Source organism: Oncorhynchus tshawytscha, linkage group LG10, assembly GCF_018296145.1.
Source record: "Oncorhynchus tshawytscha isolate Ot180627B linkage group LG10, Otsh_v2.0, whole genome shotgun sequence".
Taxonomy (NCBI): domain Eukaryota; kingdom Metazoa; phylum Chordata; class Actinopteri; order Salmoniformes; family Salmonidae; genus Oncorhynchus; species Oncorhynchus tshawytscha.
Window position 1 is genome coordinate 52,126,324 of NC_056438.1, and position 16,787 is coordinate 52,143,110.

The window sequence follows — 16,787 nt, forward strand, 5'->3', positions numbered from 1 at the left end:
GTATTGATGTGTAATAGTGTTGTTGCAATAAGTAAATCAAGTGTTTGATAGCATTCCAGACATGAACCATCCTCCCCTAAGCAGCCTCCGCTGAACTAGCTGGAGAGGAACCATGCTCTGAGGAGTGGCCAGTCCTCTTTTGGCTGTGCCGGGTGGAGATTAGAGTACATTGCCATTAAGTACGGATCGTTCAAGTTGTTGAAACGTTCATAGTTGACCAGCACGGTCAAATATTAATCACAGTGGTTGTAGAGGGTGCAACAGGTCAGCACATCAGGAGTAAACGTCAGTTGGCTTTTCATAGCCGAACATTGAGGTCGAGAGACGAAAACAGCACGTCCGATGAACAGGTCCATGTTCAATATCCGCAGGCAGAACAATTGAAACCAGTTGGCTTTAATAAATACATCTTGTACGTACACACACGTCTTTACCCAGCAAGTGTGGAAACGCAAAGCTACATTCTGAGATTCGAACCACCATACAGCGGCCCCACTACATGGTCTACAGGGAACGGATGAGGTAAGGAAAGGTAACACTAATATTCACAGACAGCGCGCCAACATCCACGTGAAATGTTCTTTTAAAGCTACACAGTTTGTGGAATAAACTCAACAAAAAAACACATCCCTTTTACAGGACCATGTCTTTCGAAGAAAATTGGAAATTTACAAATTAACATCAGATCTTCATTGTGAAAGGTTTAAACACTTTCCCGGCGCTTGTTAATGACTTAATGAACATGCACCTGTGGAAAGGTTATTTGGACATTAACAGCTTACAGGCAAGTAAGGGCAGTCAGGAAAATGCACACTAGAGGCTTTTCTGACTGAAAGACAAGAAGCCCAGGGTCCCTGCTCATCTGCATGAACGTGCCTTAGGCATGCTGCAAGGAAGCATTACGGAAACAGGACAGACAGTTGATTGTCCTTGCAGTGGCAGACCACGTGTAACACCTGCATAGGATCGGAACATCACACCTGCGGGACAGGATGGCAACTGCCCAAGCTACACAAGGCACAATCCCGCCATCAGTGCGCAGACTGTCCAATAGGCTGAGAGGCGCTGGACTGAGGTCTTGTAGACAGGTCCTCAGACATCACCGGCAACAACGTCACCTATGGGCACAAACCCACCCTCGCTGGACCAGACTGGCAAAAAAAAAAAAAAAAAAGCCTGACGAGTCACGGATGTCTCACCAGAGGTGATGGTCAGTCGCATTTATCGTCTAAGTGTTACGAGGCCTGTACCCTGGAGCATGATGATTGGGAGGTTGAGGGTCCGTCTTAGTCTGGGGAGGTGTGTCACAACATCGGACTGTGGTTGCCATAGCAGGCAATCTCAATGCTGTACAGTACAGGGAAGACATCCATGTGGTACCCTTCCTGCAGGTTCATCCTGACATGACCCTCCAGCATGACAATGCCACCAGCCCATACTGCGCGTTCTGTGTGATTTCCTGCAAGACAAGAATGCCAGTGTTCAGACATGGCCAGTGAAGAGCCAGGATCTCAATCCCATTGAGCACGTCTGGGTCCTGTTGGATCAGAGGGTAAGTGCCATTTCCCCCCAGAATTATCCGGGAACTTGCAGGAGCCATTGTGCAAGAGTAGGGGTAACATCTTGCAGCAAGAACCGGCAAATCTGGTGCAGTCCATGAGGAGATGCACTGCAGTACTTAATGCAGCTGGTGGCCACACCAGATACTGACTTACTTTTGACCCCCCCCCCATTCAGAGACACATTCCATTTGTGGAACTTGTTAAGTTAAGGTCTGCTGAATCTCATGTTCATAAATATTTAAATGTGGTCAATTTCAGCAAAGCCCTCCCCTGCCCTCATTTTGGAAAATCTGACCACGACTCCATTTTGTTGCTGCCAGCCTATAGACAGAAACGCCCGATTCCACGCTTCAAGATTGCTTCGATCACGTGGACTGGGATATGTTCCGAATAGCGTCGGACAATAACATTGATGAATACGCTGATTCGGTGTGCGAGTTTATTAGCAAGTGCATAGGTGATGTTGTACCCACAGTGTCTATTAAACCCTTCCAACCAGAAACCGTGGATTGATGGCAGCATTCGCGCAAAACTGAAAGCGCGAATCACTGCTTTTAAATCTGGGCAAGGAAACCGGAAACATGACCGAATACAAACAAACAGTGTAGCTATTCCCGCCGCAAGGCAATCAAACAAGCTAAGCGTCAGTATAGAGACAAAGTAGAGTCGCAATTCAACGGCTCAGACACGAGAGGTATGTGGCAGGGGCTACAGTCAATCACGGACTACAAAAACAAAACCGGCTCCGTCGCGAACCACGATGTCTTGCTCCCAGACAAACAACTTCTTTGCTCGCTTTGAGGACAATACATTGCCACCGACACGGCCCGCTCCCAAAACCTGCGGGCTCTCCTTCACCGCAGCCAACGTGAGTAAAACACTTAAACGTATTACCGGGCCAGACGGCATCCCTAGCCGCGTCCTCAGAGCATGCGCAGACCAGCTGGCTAGTGTGTTCACGGACATATTCAAGCAATCCTTTCCATGTCTGCTGTGCCCACATGCTTCAAGAGGGCCACCATTGTTTCTGTTCCCAAGAAAGCTAAGGTAACGGAGCTAAATGTCTATCGCCCGTAGCACTCACTTGCGTCATCATGAAGTGCTTTGAGAGACTAGTCAACCCACTCCAATAGGTTCACAGACGCAATCACACTGCCCTAACCCATCTGGACAAGAGGAATACCTATGTAAGAATGCTGTTCATCGACTACAGCTCAGCATTTAACACCATAGTACCCTCCAAACCTGTCATTAAGCGCGAGACCCTGGGCCTCGACCCCACCCTGTGCAACTGGGTCCTGGACTTCCTGACGGGCTGCCCCCAGGTGGTGAGGGTAGGAAACAACTTCTCCACCCTGCTGATCCTCAACACGGGAGCGTTCTCAGCCCTCTCCTGTACGCCCTGTTCACCCATGACTGCGTGGACATGCACGCCTCCAACTCAAGTTTGTAGACAACACTAGTGGTAGGCTTGATTACCAACAACGAGACGGCCTACAGGAAGGAGGTGAGGGCCCTCGGAGTGTGGTGTCAGGAAAACAACCTCAAAACAAAGGAGATGATCGTGGACATCAGGAAACAGCCCCCTATCCATATCGACGGAACAGTAGTGGAAAGTTCCGGACACATTACGGACAAACTGAAATGATCCACACACACAGGCGGCACAACAGCGCCTCTTCAACCTCGGGAGGCTGAAGAAACTCGGCTTGTCACCAGAAACTCACAAGCGAGAGCATCCTGTATCACCGCCTGGTACGACAACTGCGCCGCCCACAACCGTAAGGCTCTCCAGAAGGTAGTGAGGTCTGCACAACCTACCTGCCCTCCAGGACACCGACACCACCCCATGTCACAGGAAGGCCAACCTGTTCACCCCACTATCATCCAGAAGGCGAGGTCAGTACAGGTGCATCAAAGCGGGGACAGAGACTGAAAACCAGCTTCTCTCTCAAGGCCATCACTGTTACCCCCATCACTAACATTGAGTGGCTGCTGCCAACCTCTAACCACTTGATATAATGTTTACATACCCGACATTACTCAGAGGTATATACACACTGTACTCTAAACCATTTTCTGCATCTTGCCTATGCCGGTCGGCCATCCATATTTTTTATGTACATATGTGAAATTGTTAGATATTACTGCATGGTCAGAACTAGAAGCACAAGCATTTCTCGACACTCGCATTAGCATCTGCTAACCATGTGTATGTGACAAATACAATTGATGGGGTAGGGAAATGTAACACTTAAAATTCACAGAAGGTGCTCTGACAACAGCATGATCATTTTCTACTTATTTTAAAGCTATATACACTGTTCCTTTACGTTAATGTTTGTGGAGTAAGACAACTTTTTGGGTCCTAAGAGAATTCTATTCTTCAAGAAACAAAGTGAAGCAATGTTTAATAACCACTCATGAGATGAAATACGTACACCCGTTTTATTGACAACAAGCTACAATTAGACAAGTCAAATGTCATTTACAGCAACAAATACCTTCAAAGTAATTCACTATAACATGAAACATTTACAGTTAAATGCTACTCTGGTGTCAGCATCCTTTGGTTTCAATTGACAGTTTGAAGGATTAAACAGGTTCTTATGGAGCACACGGAGGGATAGCTCTTTCCACATGATTCATCGTTCCAGCCGTTTTCAGCTTAAGAGGAAACACGAAATAGAAATGACCTCTCGATGTACACACGAAAAGAGAAAAGTAGGTCACATTTATTTGTTAAACTTACTCAAAAAGTTTAATTTGATGAATGATAATGTACCTCCAAAGTTGATCTGAATACATGGCTCTCTGGCACCATTGTGGTTATTCGGCTCCCCTTCAGCCCAGCTCTCGTGATCAAATTTGGAGCCGTCACTCCAGAACCATAGCCTGTCCTGTGTGGAAGTAGTGAGATCTCAGTATCAAATGTTACATGTGCTTGCTGAACAATTTCTAAAATACAACACTCATGGTCTTTCCTCCAACAAAACGGTAAAAGCACCACTACCAAAACGTGCAGACTGACACTGGAACTGTTGGGTGTTGATACACATTTCTAGAAATGCCAAAATTAGAAAAAGACAGCTAGTAAGTTGTTTCTGCGCCATTGCAAAGAGGAAGAGGCGAAGCGAGAAGGATAACTAAGCCCAAAATCTGTCTTCTCAAGCGGGTAGCGTTTTTCCTGGTCACCAAGCAACTCGTTTTTGTATGGCCGTCAATAAGATGTCGAATTTCATTAACGAAAAACATAATGGCTTATTTGAGCAAATATACGTTTTGTAATGCTTAGGTCGTTACGAGTACTGATACAAGTAGCACACATGACATGCCAGAAACTGAGAAAAACATTTCTCGGAGTTGTGCCTGTCCCTCGAATCTGCCCGACATTGCAGACTCTTCACATCGTTAGAGGCCAATGGAGTATCTGGTTCATCTAATGGATCATCTGTGGCAATTGCTCTGGATATTTCGAGATGCTCAACTCAAATCTAGACCTACAACCAACAGTATTTCTTTTGCTTTTGACAATGACTTCACACGAGGCCTAATACTTCAAATCACATTAATATCAGTTTAAAGAGATGACATTGGGCCATGTTTACTTGAATAGTGTTTGGTTAAAAGGTAGGCAAGTAACTTCATGCCTACTGTGCCAAAGCAATTTACAGTTATTAAAATGGGAGTGTGGATATAATGGTAATATCCAAATTCCACGTAGAACTCGAGTTGCGAATGTCAATCTTTCCTCTGCGGTACCTCAAACTGTGGTCATTACCAGCTGAGAAACTGGCGAGTTGATTACTCCTGGCACAGAGTTGTCTGACCAGTGTCTTAACACCTACTCCGAGCTGATGGTTTTATTAGTCTTAAGTATTAAGGCATCTTCACTTTGGGTACCTTTTCCACCTTTGCTTGAACAGCATCAAATCCGCCAATCCAGGTAAGAGGGAAACTGCCAGTCGTGATCAACACCACCGCCTGTAGAAATTGGGACTCTTCATAGCTGTGCACAGATGCCAGGTTTGCGCCAAGGTACTTTACAGTGTTGTACACAGGCTTCAGTTTTTCTCCAAGTAACTGACAGTGGCGCTAGAGCAAGCAGTACACAGACAAAGACATGTCATAATGGAAGTATTAGTCAGTTGTCCAGTCTGAGAATTTGTCTTCTGGAATCTCAAATATAGGAATTAGTTCATCTCAGTCTTAACCCATGCCTTGAGGGTTCTAATATACAAGAGGGCCCAACTCCACACAATATTGAAAAGCCTATAGAAAATTGCAATTACAGCATATTAAGGGGAGGTTCAGTATTTTACATGAGGCGCCTGTTAAAATAAGGCCAAAGCACCTTTAACTCAAAAAACTAAGTTGACTTCAATTGTAGAAAGTAAGCATTATACCTCTGCATTGGGCCATGTCCTTGCAGTTTTGACAAACATGAAGCAGCGTGAATTAAATTGGAACCAGCCTCTGGGGCATGGGTTTCTTTGGTCTGCTGCAAATGTCACCAAATCATCTGAAAGGAGAAGACAGGGAGGGTTCCGAAATTGCAGCAGACTTTAAAGGATAGTCCAGACTGACCCTTGCATCAAAAATAACATTTGGAGATCAGTCATGCCACACTACAACAAAACATACACAATCAATGATGTAAAGCACAAACTCATTCCACAGAGCACAGAGTGTCTACAGGTTTTCGCTCCTCCCTCGATCGATCAATTTAGGTCACTAATTAGTAAGGAACTCCCCTCACCTGGTTGTCTAGGTCTTCATTGAAAGGTAAGCCAACTGCAGATGCAAGAGACTCCGTGGAATGCGTTTGACACTCGTGATGTAAAGTGTGAGGCTGACTCTTACTTGCTATGCGCGCAGTCATTCTGTCGCCCAGTGTAAAGGCAGCGCTGAGAAGCAGTAGAAGGGTCAACATCGCCATGGTGATAGTCTCCTGAGAGACACACACACACACGAGATAAGCCATCAGTGTTTCCCCAACCTCTCCTCGAGTACCCCAGCAAGTCCACTTAACACATTCAACTAATGAAGGGCTAAGGAATACCAGGTATCATCTCTTCCACCACAGAGTAGATTAGCCTGGCACACGGGAATAAGGAGAAGTCTATGCTCTTGGGTTCTCTCCCCAAAACAGCACCCTAGATAACTAACCCCGATGCATGGCACACCTAGTAAGTCACCTTTTTGCAAATGAAATTGGCTGGTAAAGTACATTTTTCTAGAGCAGGAGACGCAACTTGCCTGGCATGAGCTACCTTTTTTTAATACACACGTCGCAAGCGACTTCTTTCAAATAGGCTCATTCTTCTCTGCCCTACAACTCTTCAGTGTACCGTTCTGGCAATAGACACAGTAAAATGAGTAATAAACTACTGTGATTTTAAACCCCAAATTACAGCCATTTTCATAAATGTTCTCAGTTCAATTTCCTGGTTTGCCACTCAATTACAATTGGTAATGGAGTCCAAGGCAGTGCTTAAATCACATCAGAATACCATTTATTTTATGTCTGGAAGAAAAGTAACACATGAGAAAGCAATGCGTGTTCTAATGTGCCAGTCTAGCGATGGTTCTGTATTGCCAATTGATGCTCATTTCATGGCAAGGTTTGCAAATAACAATAGATACTTGTCAAAAGTATAGAAATTGTATACCTTGCAGTTAATACTTAGCTGTGAAAGAATCTGGCAACCCACTAGGCATCAACTGGCTACACAGGGAGTGAGCGACAAGGCAATATTGCTGGAAATTAATTGGCAGATATGGTTTTAAATGTGACGTTTTAAGCCAATAGTTGACTAACCAGAGGTGGGATAACGTCAAGTCGCGTTGATTTAGTAACTTGCAGTGTCTGATACTTGAGATGTGTTTGACAGTTGAACACGTGATAAAAATAATAATAATTCAAATCTGAATTGTTTGGCAAACTACTATGACCTGTTGGAGACCCCTGCCCTATGTAACGCACTACATTTGAACAGGGTCACATATGCCCGATGGGTCCTGGTCAAAAGTAGTGCACCACATAGGTTACCATTTGGGATGAAAGCAGATACAGTACTAGATGACTATGTTGAACTCTCACCTGTAGTCTGGTCATGTCAGCGCTCTGTTTGTGAGTTGAGTTCTACTGCTTCCTGCTCTCCTTTTTTAAGGACCCATCCAGTCAGACCCCTCCCTCTCTCATCCTTTAACCGGTCAAATAATCAACTAATCATCAAGCTTTTATCATTTGAATCAGCTGTGTTGTGTTAGGGCAAAAACCAAAACGTATAGCCACGGGAAGAAGTTTGTTGGTGCAGGGTACTTTTAATGAATGTTATTTTCAATTGGGGTGCTGGAAAAATATCTTTGCCTGTGCTACAGGCGCTCTATTGGTCCACTATTATAGCACAACTTTTGTGAAAATGTAACAAATCTATAAAAAGTTAACATATATATATATATATATTGGACACACCTACTCATTCAAGGCTTTTTCTTTATTTTGACTATTTTCTTTGCAGAATAATAGTGAAGACATCAAAACTGTGAAATAACACATGAAGGCCTGATTCACACAGTCTCCTCTGAACAGTTGATGTTGAGATGTGTCTGTTACTTGAACTCTGAAGCATTTATTTGGGCTGCCATTTCTTTTCTTTTCTTTTTTTAATTTAACCAGGTAGGCAAGTTGAGAACAAGTTCTCATTCACAATTGCGACCTGGCCAAGATAAAGCCAAGCAGTTTGACACATACAGTGGGGCATAATTTGCGAAATAAAAATAATGGGATGCAAAGGAGCAAAATAAATAAATAAATAAAATAAAATAAATACAGTAGGGAAAGAGGTAGTTGTTTGGGCTAAATTATAGGTGGGCTATGTACAGGTGCAGTAATCTGTGAGCTGCTCTGACAGCTGGTGCTTAAAGCTAGTCAGGGAGATAAGCGTTTCCAGTTTCAGAGATTTTTGGAGTTCGTTCCAGTCATTGGCAGCAGAGAACTGAAAGGAGAGGCGGCCAAAGAAAGAATTGGTTTTGGGGGTGACCAAAGAGATATACCTGCTGGAGCGCGTGCTACAGGTGGGTGATGCTATGGTGACCAGCGAGCTGAGATAAGGGGGGACTTTACCTAGCAGGGTCTTGCAGATGACATGGAGCCAGTGGGTTTGGCGACAAGTATGAAGCGAGGGCCAGCCAACGAGAGTGTACAGGTCGCAATGGTGGGTAGTATATGGGGCTTTGGTGACAAAACGGATGGCACTGTGATAGACTGCATCCAATTTGTTGAGTAGGGTATTGGAGGCTAATTTGTAAATGATGACCGCAGCTGTTTTCCAATCTTTGGGACGACACGAAAGAGAGGTTGAATAGGCTAGTAATAGGGGTGGCAACAATTTCGGCAGATAATTTTAGAAAGAAAGGGTGCAGATTGTCTAGCCCGGCTGATTTATAGGGGTCCAGATTTTGCAGCTCTTTCCAGAACATCAGCTGAATGGATTTGGGAGAAGGAGAAATGGGGAAGGCTTGGGCGAGTTGCTGTGCGGGGTGCAGTGCTGTTGACCGGGGTAGGGGTAGCCAGGTGGAAAGCATGGCCAGCCGTAGAAAAATGCTTATTGAAATTCTCAATTATAGTGGATTTATCAGTGGTGACAGTGTTTCCTATCTTCAGTGCAGTGGGCAGCTGGGAGGAGGTGTTCTTATTCTCCATGGACTTTACAGTGTCCCAGAACTTTTTGGAGTTAGTGTTGCAGGAAGCAAATTTCTAGCTTTTGGCTTTTCTAACTGCCTGTGTATAATGGTTTCTAGCTTCCCTGAAAAGCTGCATATCACGGGGGCTGTTCGATGCTAATGCAGAACGCCATAGGATGTTTTTGTGTTGGTTAAGCGCAGTCAGGTCTGGGGAGAACCCAGGGCTATATCAGTTCCTGGTTCTAAATTTCTTGAATGGGGCATGCTTATTTAATTCATTGATAATTTGTGTGAGATTGAGGGCATCAAGCTTAGATTGTAGGATGGCTGGGGTGTTAAGCATGTTCCAGTTTAGGTCGCCTAGCAGAACGAGCTCTGAAGATAGATGGGGGGCAATCAGTTCACATATGGTGTCCAGAGCACAGCTGGGGGTAGAGGGTGGTCTATAGCAGGCGGCAACGGTGAGAGACTTGTTTTTAGAGAGGTGGATTTTTTAAAGTAGAAGTTCAAATTGTTTGGTTACAGACCTGGAAAGTAGGACAGAACTCTGCTTTGCAGTAGATTGCAAAACTGCCCCCTTTGTCAGTTCTATCTTGTCTGAAAATGTTGTAGTTAGGGATGAAAATTTCAGAATTGTTGGTGGTCTTCCTAAGCCAGGATTCAGACACAGCTGGAACATCCGGGTTGGCAGAGTGTGCTAAAGCAGTGAATAAAACAAACTTAGGGAGGAGGCTTCTAATGTTAACATGCATGAAACCCAGGCTATAACGGTTACAGAAGTCATCAAAAGAGAGCGCCTGGGGAATAGGAGTGGAGCTAGGCACTGCAGGGCCTGGATTCACCTCTACATCACCAGAGGAAAAGAGGAGGATAAGGGTATGGCTAAAAGCAATGAGAATTGGTCGTCTAGAACAGAGAGTAAAAGGAGGTTTCTGGGGGCGATGAAATAGCTTCAAGGTATAATGTACAGACAAAGGTATGGTATGATGTGAATACAGTGGAGGTAAACCTAGGTATTAAGTGATGATGAGAGAGATATTTTCTCTAGAAACATCATTGACACCAGGGCAGTAAAACGGGTCCGGATAGGTGATTGTAGCCCAGGAGTGGCTGATGGAACTCTTCAGCTGGCTAGCTCCGGAATAATTGATGTTTGCTCCGGGATCGAAGTAAGCCGGTAGTCACACGGATAGCAGCTAGCTAGCTGCGAGATCCAGGTATAAATGTCCAGAGCTTGCGATTGAAATCCGGGAACATGGAGAGAAAAATAGGTCCGGTGTGTTCCGGTCCGAGCCGCTCCGTACAAAACTGGCGATAGATTTTCGAGCTAAAGGATAGCTGATGAACACAAACCGTGGTTAGCTTAATACTAACGATTAGCCAGTAAAGAAGCTAACTAGCTTCTGGCTAGCTTCTGATTAGCTTCTGATTAGCTTCTGGTTAGCTTCAGGGTAGCTTCTGGCTAGCTTCTGGTTAGCTTCTATGGAGGATTACAGATGAGGGAAATAATACTTTCTTTTATTTTTATAAATTTGGTGAGGCGGGTTGCAGGAGAGTGTTTTGAAGTTGAGTTTATGGAAAAGAAAAAATATATATAAAAAGGTATGCGAAGAAAGTTGTAAATATATATATATACGGGACACGACAAGACGAGGACAAAAGACGTCTGACTGCTATGCCATCTTGGTGACAGTGTGAGGCTGGTAACTCTCATGAACTTATCCTCTACAGCAAAGGTAACTCTGGGTCTTCCTTTCCTGTGGCGGTCCTCAGGAGACCCAGTTTCATCATAGCGCTTGATGGTTTTTGCGACTGCAATTGAAGAAACTTTCAAAGTTCTTGAAATGTTCCTCATTGACTGACCATGTCTTAAAGCAATGATGGACTGTCATTTCTCTTTGCTTATTTGAGCTGTTCTTGTCAAATAAATGGAATGATCTTCTGTATGAAACACAACTGACTGAACACATTAAGAAGGAATGAAATTCAACAAATTCAGTTTTAATAAGGATGTTAACTGAATGCATTCCAGATGACTACATCATGAATCTGGATAGAAAATAAAGCTGTCGTCAAGGCAATAAAGAAAAATAAAAAGATTTTGATTTGTTTAACACTTCTTTGGAATGATTCCATGTGTGTTACGTCATAGTTTTGATGTCAAATTCTACAATTTAGTAAAGAATAAAGAAAAACCCTGGAATATATATATGTGTCCAAACTTTTGACTGCTACTGCTCTTTACTTGTCAGTTTTCCAAATGGGGACCTTATTTGTATTTTGACCTAAACACGCAAATAGAATTATTAGCAAGCAGTGCACTGGGTTAGTCAGATTTGATTAAATATAACAGAACAGATGAACTGGCGCGACACTCACTCTCATGGGATGGGTTGCCAAAAAGAACTAACTGAAAGCCACACTCCCAGATCTGTTTATGCTGTTCTGTCAATGCTATCACTGTTTTGGTTTACAGCAAAAATACAGTTGAAGTTCAGCTGATATTTTGATGCTTCTATATCCCTGGATATCACCTGCAGGAATAAGTTAAGCTTATTCCTACTCTGCTCCTGTATTTTTTCCAAACATCGACCAGTAGCATTGAGATGATAGAATTTGCCTTTGGAAAAATTTGAGGCTTTTTGACACTGGCTTGAGCGGGTCTTACCAGAGTATGTGTATACAAGCGTCAACAAGCCTTGTTACCATATACCCTTTGAGAATGAATGAACAAATTGTTACTTCACACAAACATATGTACCAGATTCCTTTTGGGAAATTCATTTGGGTAGTTTTCTTTGCACATTGGAGGACCCCTGCAAAACCAAGCGTGAGGTAATGGCAATGATGTCATGTGTGCTATCCACATCCTGGTGCTGAACTGTGAAAAGTCATGCGGTGCTGAACAATTTGAATCAGCTTGGCTCGTGTCTTGTGGAATCAAAACTGATACATTAATGAAATCGTTGCACTAAATGAATTATTTGGAAACTAGAATCTGATTAAGGGAAAGTTACACACTTTTTTCTGTGAGCGCAATCAACAAACTATTTGTGCATGCCCAACGGAATGAACCTTGTGGTGCGGGGACTGCCATATTGTGTCATCATTTTGCCATAAGGTGTAGACATTTTTGCGGTTTTGAAGCTAATTTCCAGTAATTGTACACATTTTGCTATATGAGTGAGAGACTAATACATTCAATGGGGGCCTGTCATGCCAAATACTGTCCCCCACTGCGTCACAATGGGATTCGATCGACTATTAGCGTCCATTGCTATATCGACGGAGTGATTAGAATTTGAGATCACAGCCTAAATTGTGTTCTTTTCTTCATCGCTATGCAAACAAGGCTGATTTCTGCGACAATTTCTCTGTTTAAACAAACTCTGTTTAGCTTGTGACATGGAAACGTTCATTCAAACTACTTTTTGGGGTACCTCGTCAACATTACAACATGAAATCCATGTCTTAAACGTTGCTACGTTTCGGGAAATGGCAAAGAAAACGTGTATTCTGCTTGACACATTAAAGTTACTTACCTTACAGATCACAAAGTAAGCTGATGTCCACTCCATTCAGATGTAAATCCTTTTGATTCAGTCACTGGCTTGTCTGGCTGTCATGTTTTATTTAACCTGCCCTCATCTACACTGAAATAAATGATTCATCCCCCGCCCCCTCATATATATCATCTGGTGTAGGTCCAAGGATACAACAATGAATAACCTGGAACAAATAAATACCATCAAAGGATACCTTACAGCTTCCAATAATGAACACCTTGTGAAACCCAACCTGTCAATATATTTTCATACATAAACTTTAATCGTTTTTGGTACAGTTGTGTCATGAATTTTTTCAACTGATTTTCTGTACACTCACATGGCAATCATAGACTAAAATACTGAATTCTGGTTTGTGGAATATAGAGGTGGTGGTTGCTGTGTGGGTGGGAGGTTCTGCCTGTCCCTTGTTCTCAACAGGCAGCCAGTCTCGGAAGGGGGACTGCAAAGTCCAGGCACTGCTGCTCTCTTGAGAACAGGAGCAGAGTTAAAGGGAACAAGGTAGGAGACAGACACAAACAAGCAAACACACAGGTTACACTGAGAACATGTCATGGATTGGTGCAGTGTTACAAATGGGAGATATGTACTTCAACACTTTTGGAAGATATAGCCTAACTGGTCCCACTCCGACTCAGAGCACAGCAAACCAAACTGATCCGAACTCACTGGTTCTGGTGGATGGGATACCTCCTGGGGGGCTCGGCCAGTCGATGGTCCAAAAACTTCCACCACATCAGATGGGGTTTCAGGGATCTGAAAGTACGTTATACAAACATTTGAAAGACTACAGTATGTGCAATAACAATTGCATTGTTTACCTCAGTCAACAGCTGCGGCTCCCGTTTGTACTCGGTGGAGGCCTGGAGCTGCTGTTGTGTGCAAAGAGAGACTCACCTTCAGGTTGTTCTCACATCCTTCCTGGTACCAATCAAGGGACTTGCCCATGGCGGTCTTGAGGGTCTCGTTGGTCCAGTCACCAAACCTGGAGGAGGGGGTAGGAAAGCGATATTGAAATATGTCTAATTATGTACCATGGAAAAAACAAAAGAAATTGTAAAAAAATAACCATTCATGACCTCGGTCACTCAAGATTACCGTGGGTGTTGATGTCCACCGTCGTCTTGGAGGTGGCCTCGCCAGTCTCGTCCTTGATGGGTATCATACAAAACAAAAATCTATTTTTGGTTCCAAGCACCTTTAATGGTTCACAGAAGGGAATTTAGATTTAAGCACGTACTCTTCTTTCCCTTACTGACCCTAATGGGTATTGCCTCCACCCACTTGGTAAAGTGACGGCCTTCAGTTCAATACCATGATCACGGTGATGAAATTATACTAGCTAGCTGTGCACGGAGGGAGTAAACACGTCACACTGCGCATCATGGGATTCCATATGTAATTCATTTCTAAAGCCCTTTTTAGGTCAGATTTCACACAAAGTGCTTCTACAGAAAACCAGCCTAGAACCCCAAACAGCAAGCAATACAGATGTAGAAGCACGGTGATCCGCAGGCAGAACAGTTGAAACCAGTCTAATACATTTGGCTCTAATAAATTCCATCTGTACTCACACGTCTATACCCAGCGAGAGTTTGGAAACGCAAAGCTACATTCTGGGATTCGAACCACCAAACGGCTGCCCCACTACTTGGTATTTGTTATTTCTTACATTGTTACCCCAGGAAATCTTAAGTTTCATTACATGCAGCCGGGAGGAACTATTGGATATAAGAGCAACGTCAACTCCCCAACATTACGACTTTCCCGAAACGGCTCCTCTGTTTGGTCCACCACTCAGGACAATGGATCGGATCCCAGCCGGCGACCCAAAACAAGCAGCGCGTAGAAGGGGCAGACGGAGCGGTCTTCTGGTCAGGCTCCGTTAGACGGGCAAATCGCGCACCGCTCCCGAGCATACTACTCGCCAATGTCCAGTCTCTTGACAACATGGTAGACGAAATTCGAGCAAGAGTCGGTACAGCCACCTGGTTTCTTCACGTATCGCGCCGACAGAAACAAACATCTCTCTGGCAAGAAGAAGGGCGGGGGTGTATGCCTTATGATTAACGAGACGTGGTGTGATCATAACATACAGGAACTCAAGTCCTTTTGTTCACCAATCAAATGCCAACCGCATTATCTACCAAGAGAATTCTTCGATACCCCACCCAAGCAGACACATCGACGGCCCTGAAAGAACTTCATTGGACTCCATGTAAACTGGAAACCACATATCCTGAGGCTGCATTTATTGTAGCTGGGGATTTTAACAAGGCTAATCTGAAAACAAGGCTCCCTAAATGTTATCAGCATATCGAATCATTGTTATTCTAACTTCCGCGACGCATACAAAGCCCTCCCCTGCCCTCATTTTGGAAAATCTGACCACGACTCCATTTTGTTGCTGCCAGCCTATAGACAGAAACGCCCGATTCCACGCTTCAAGATTGCTTCGATCACGTGGACTGGGATATGTTCCGAATAGCGTCGGACAATAACATTGATGAATACGCTGATTCGGTGTGCGAGTTTATTAGCAAGTGCATAGGTGATGTTGTACCCACAGTGTCTATTAAACCCTTCCAACCAGAAACCGTGGATTGATGGCAGCATTCGCGCAAAACTGAAAGCGCGAATCACTGCTTTTAAATCTGGGCAAGGAAACATGACCGAATACAAACAAACAGTGTAGCTATTCCCGCCGCAAGGCAATCAAACAAGCTAAGCGTCAGTATAGAGACAAAGTAGAGTCGCAATTCAACGGCTCAGACACGAGAGGTATGTGGCAGGGGCTACAGTCAATCACGGACTACAAAAACAAAACCGGCTCCGTCGCGAACCACGATGTCTTGCTCCCAGACAAACAACTTCTTTGCTCGCTTTGAGGACAATACATTGCCACCGACACGGCCCGCTCCCAAAACCTGCGGGCTCTCCTTCACCGCAGCCAACGTGAGTAAAACACTTAAACGTATTACCGGGCCAGACGGCATCCCTAGCCGCGTCCTCAGAGCATGCGCAGACCAGCTGGCTAGTGTGTTCACGGACATATTCAAGCAATCCTTTCCATGTCTGCTGTGCCCACATGCTTCAAGAGGGCCACCATTGTTTCTGTTCCCAAGAAAGCTAAGGTAACGGAGCTAAATGTCTATCGCCCCGTAGCACTCACTTGCGTCATCATGAAGTGCTTTGAGAGACTAGTCAACCCACTCCAATAGGTTCACAGACGCAATCACACTGCCCTAACCCATCTGGACAAGAGGAATACCTATGTAAGAATGCTGTTCATCGACTACAGCTCAGCATTTAACACCATAGTACCCTCCAAACCTGTCATTAAGCGCGAGACCCTGGGCCTCGACCCCACCCTGTGCAACTGGGTCCTGGACTTCCTGACGGGCTGCCCCCAGGTGGTGAGGGTAGGAAACAACTTCTCCACCCTGCTGATCCTCAACACGGGAGCGTTCTCAGCCCTCTCCTGTACGCCCTGTTCACCCATGACTGCGTGGACATGCACGCCTCCAACTCAAGTTTGTAGACAACACTAGTGGTAGGCTTGATTACCAACAACGAGACGGCCTACAGGAAGGAGGTGAGGGCCCTCGGAGTGTGGTGTCAGGAAAACAACCTCAAAACAAAGGAGATGATCGTGGACATCAGGAAACAGCCCCCTATCCATATCGACGGAACAGTAGTGGAAAGTTCCGGACACATTACGGACAAACTGAAATGATCCACCCACACAGGCGGCACAACAGCGCCTCTTCAACCTCGGGAGGCTGAAGAAACTCGGCTTGTCACCAGAAACTCACAAGCGAGAGCATCCTGTATCACCGCCTGGTACGACAACTGCGCCGCCCACAACCGTAAGGCTCTCCAGAAGGTAGTGAGGTCTGCACAACCTACCTGCCCTCCAGGACACCGACACCACCCCATGTCACAGGAAGGCCAACCTGTTCACCCCACT

General features: G+C 44.7%; 1 protein-coding gene and 1 long non-coding RNA gene across 3 annotated transcripts; both read right to left on the reverse strand.

The window, feature by feature from the left end:
* Positions 1–3,996: 3,996 nt before the first annotated feature.
* LOC121847461 (ladderlectin-like) lies at positions 3,997–7,768 on the reverse strand. 2 transcript variants are annotated; one of them, XM_042328705.1, is made up of 6 exons: positions 7,666–7,768; positions 6,426–6,513; positions 5,969–6,084; positions 5,466–5,657; positions 4,348–4,462; positions 3,997–4,229 (listed from the first exon to the last, which is right to left on the reverse strand). In XM_042328705.1, the coding sequence occupies exons 1-6, from the start codon at positions 7,678–7,680 to the stop codon at positions 4,138–4,140; spliced, it is 618 nt and encodes a 205-aa protein (XP_042184639.1). In that variant the 5' UTR covers positions 7,681–7,768; the 3' UTR covers positions 3,997–4,137. The 2 variants fall into 2 exon arrangements, with proteins under 2 accessions (XP_042184639.1, XP_042184640.1); XM_042328706.1 differs by lacking the exon at positions 5,466–5,657.
* A 5,403-nt stretch (positions 7,769–13,171) lies between these two features.
* Positions 13,172–14,241, reverse strand: LOC121847632. Its single transcript, XR_006084469.1, has 3 exons — positions 13,916–14,241; positions 13,715–13,802; positions 13,172–13,573 (listed from the first exon to the last, which is right to left on the reverse strand). It is a non-coding gene; the product is annotated as an uncharacterized LOC121847632 (long non-coding RNA).
* Between the last annotated feature and the right edge of the window lie 2,546 nt (positions 14,242–16,787).

Coding starts and splice junctions, on each gene's coding strand:
- LOC121847461 (XM_042328705.1), bottom strand. Junction 5,658..5,968: donor GGACATGGCCCAATGCAGAG/GTATAATGCTTA, acceptor TGCTTGCTCTAG/CGCCACTGTCAGTTACTTGG. Junction 4,463..5,465: donor TTCAAGCAAAGGTGGAAAAG/GTACCCAAAGTG, acceptor ACTTCCACACAG/GACAGGCTATGGTTCTGGAG.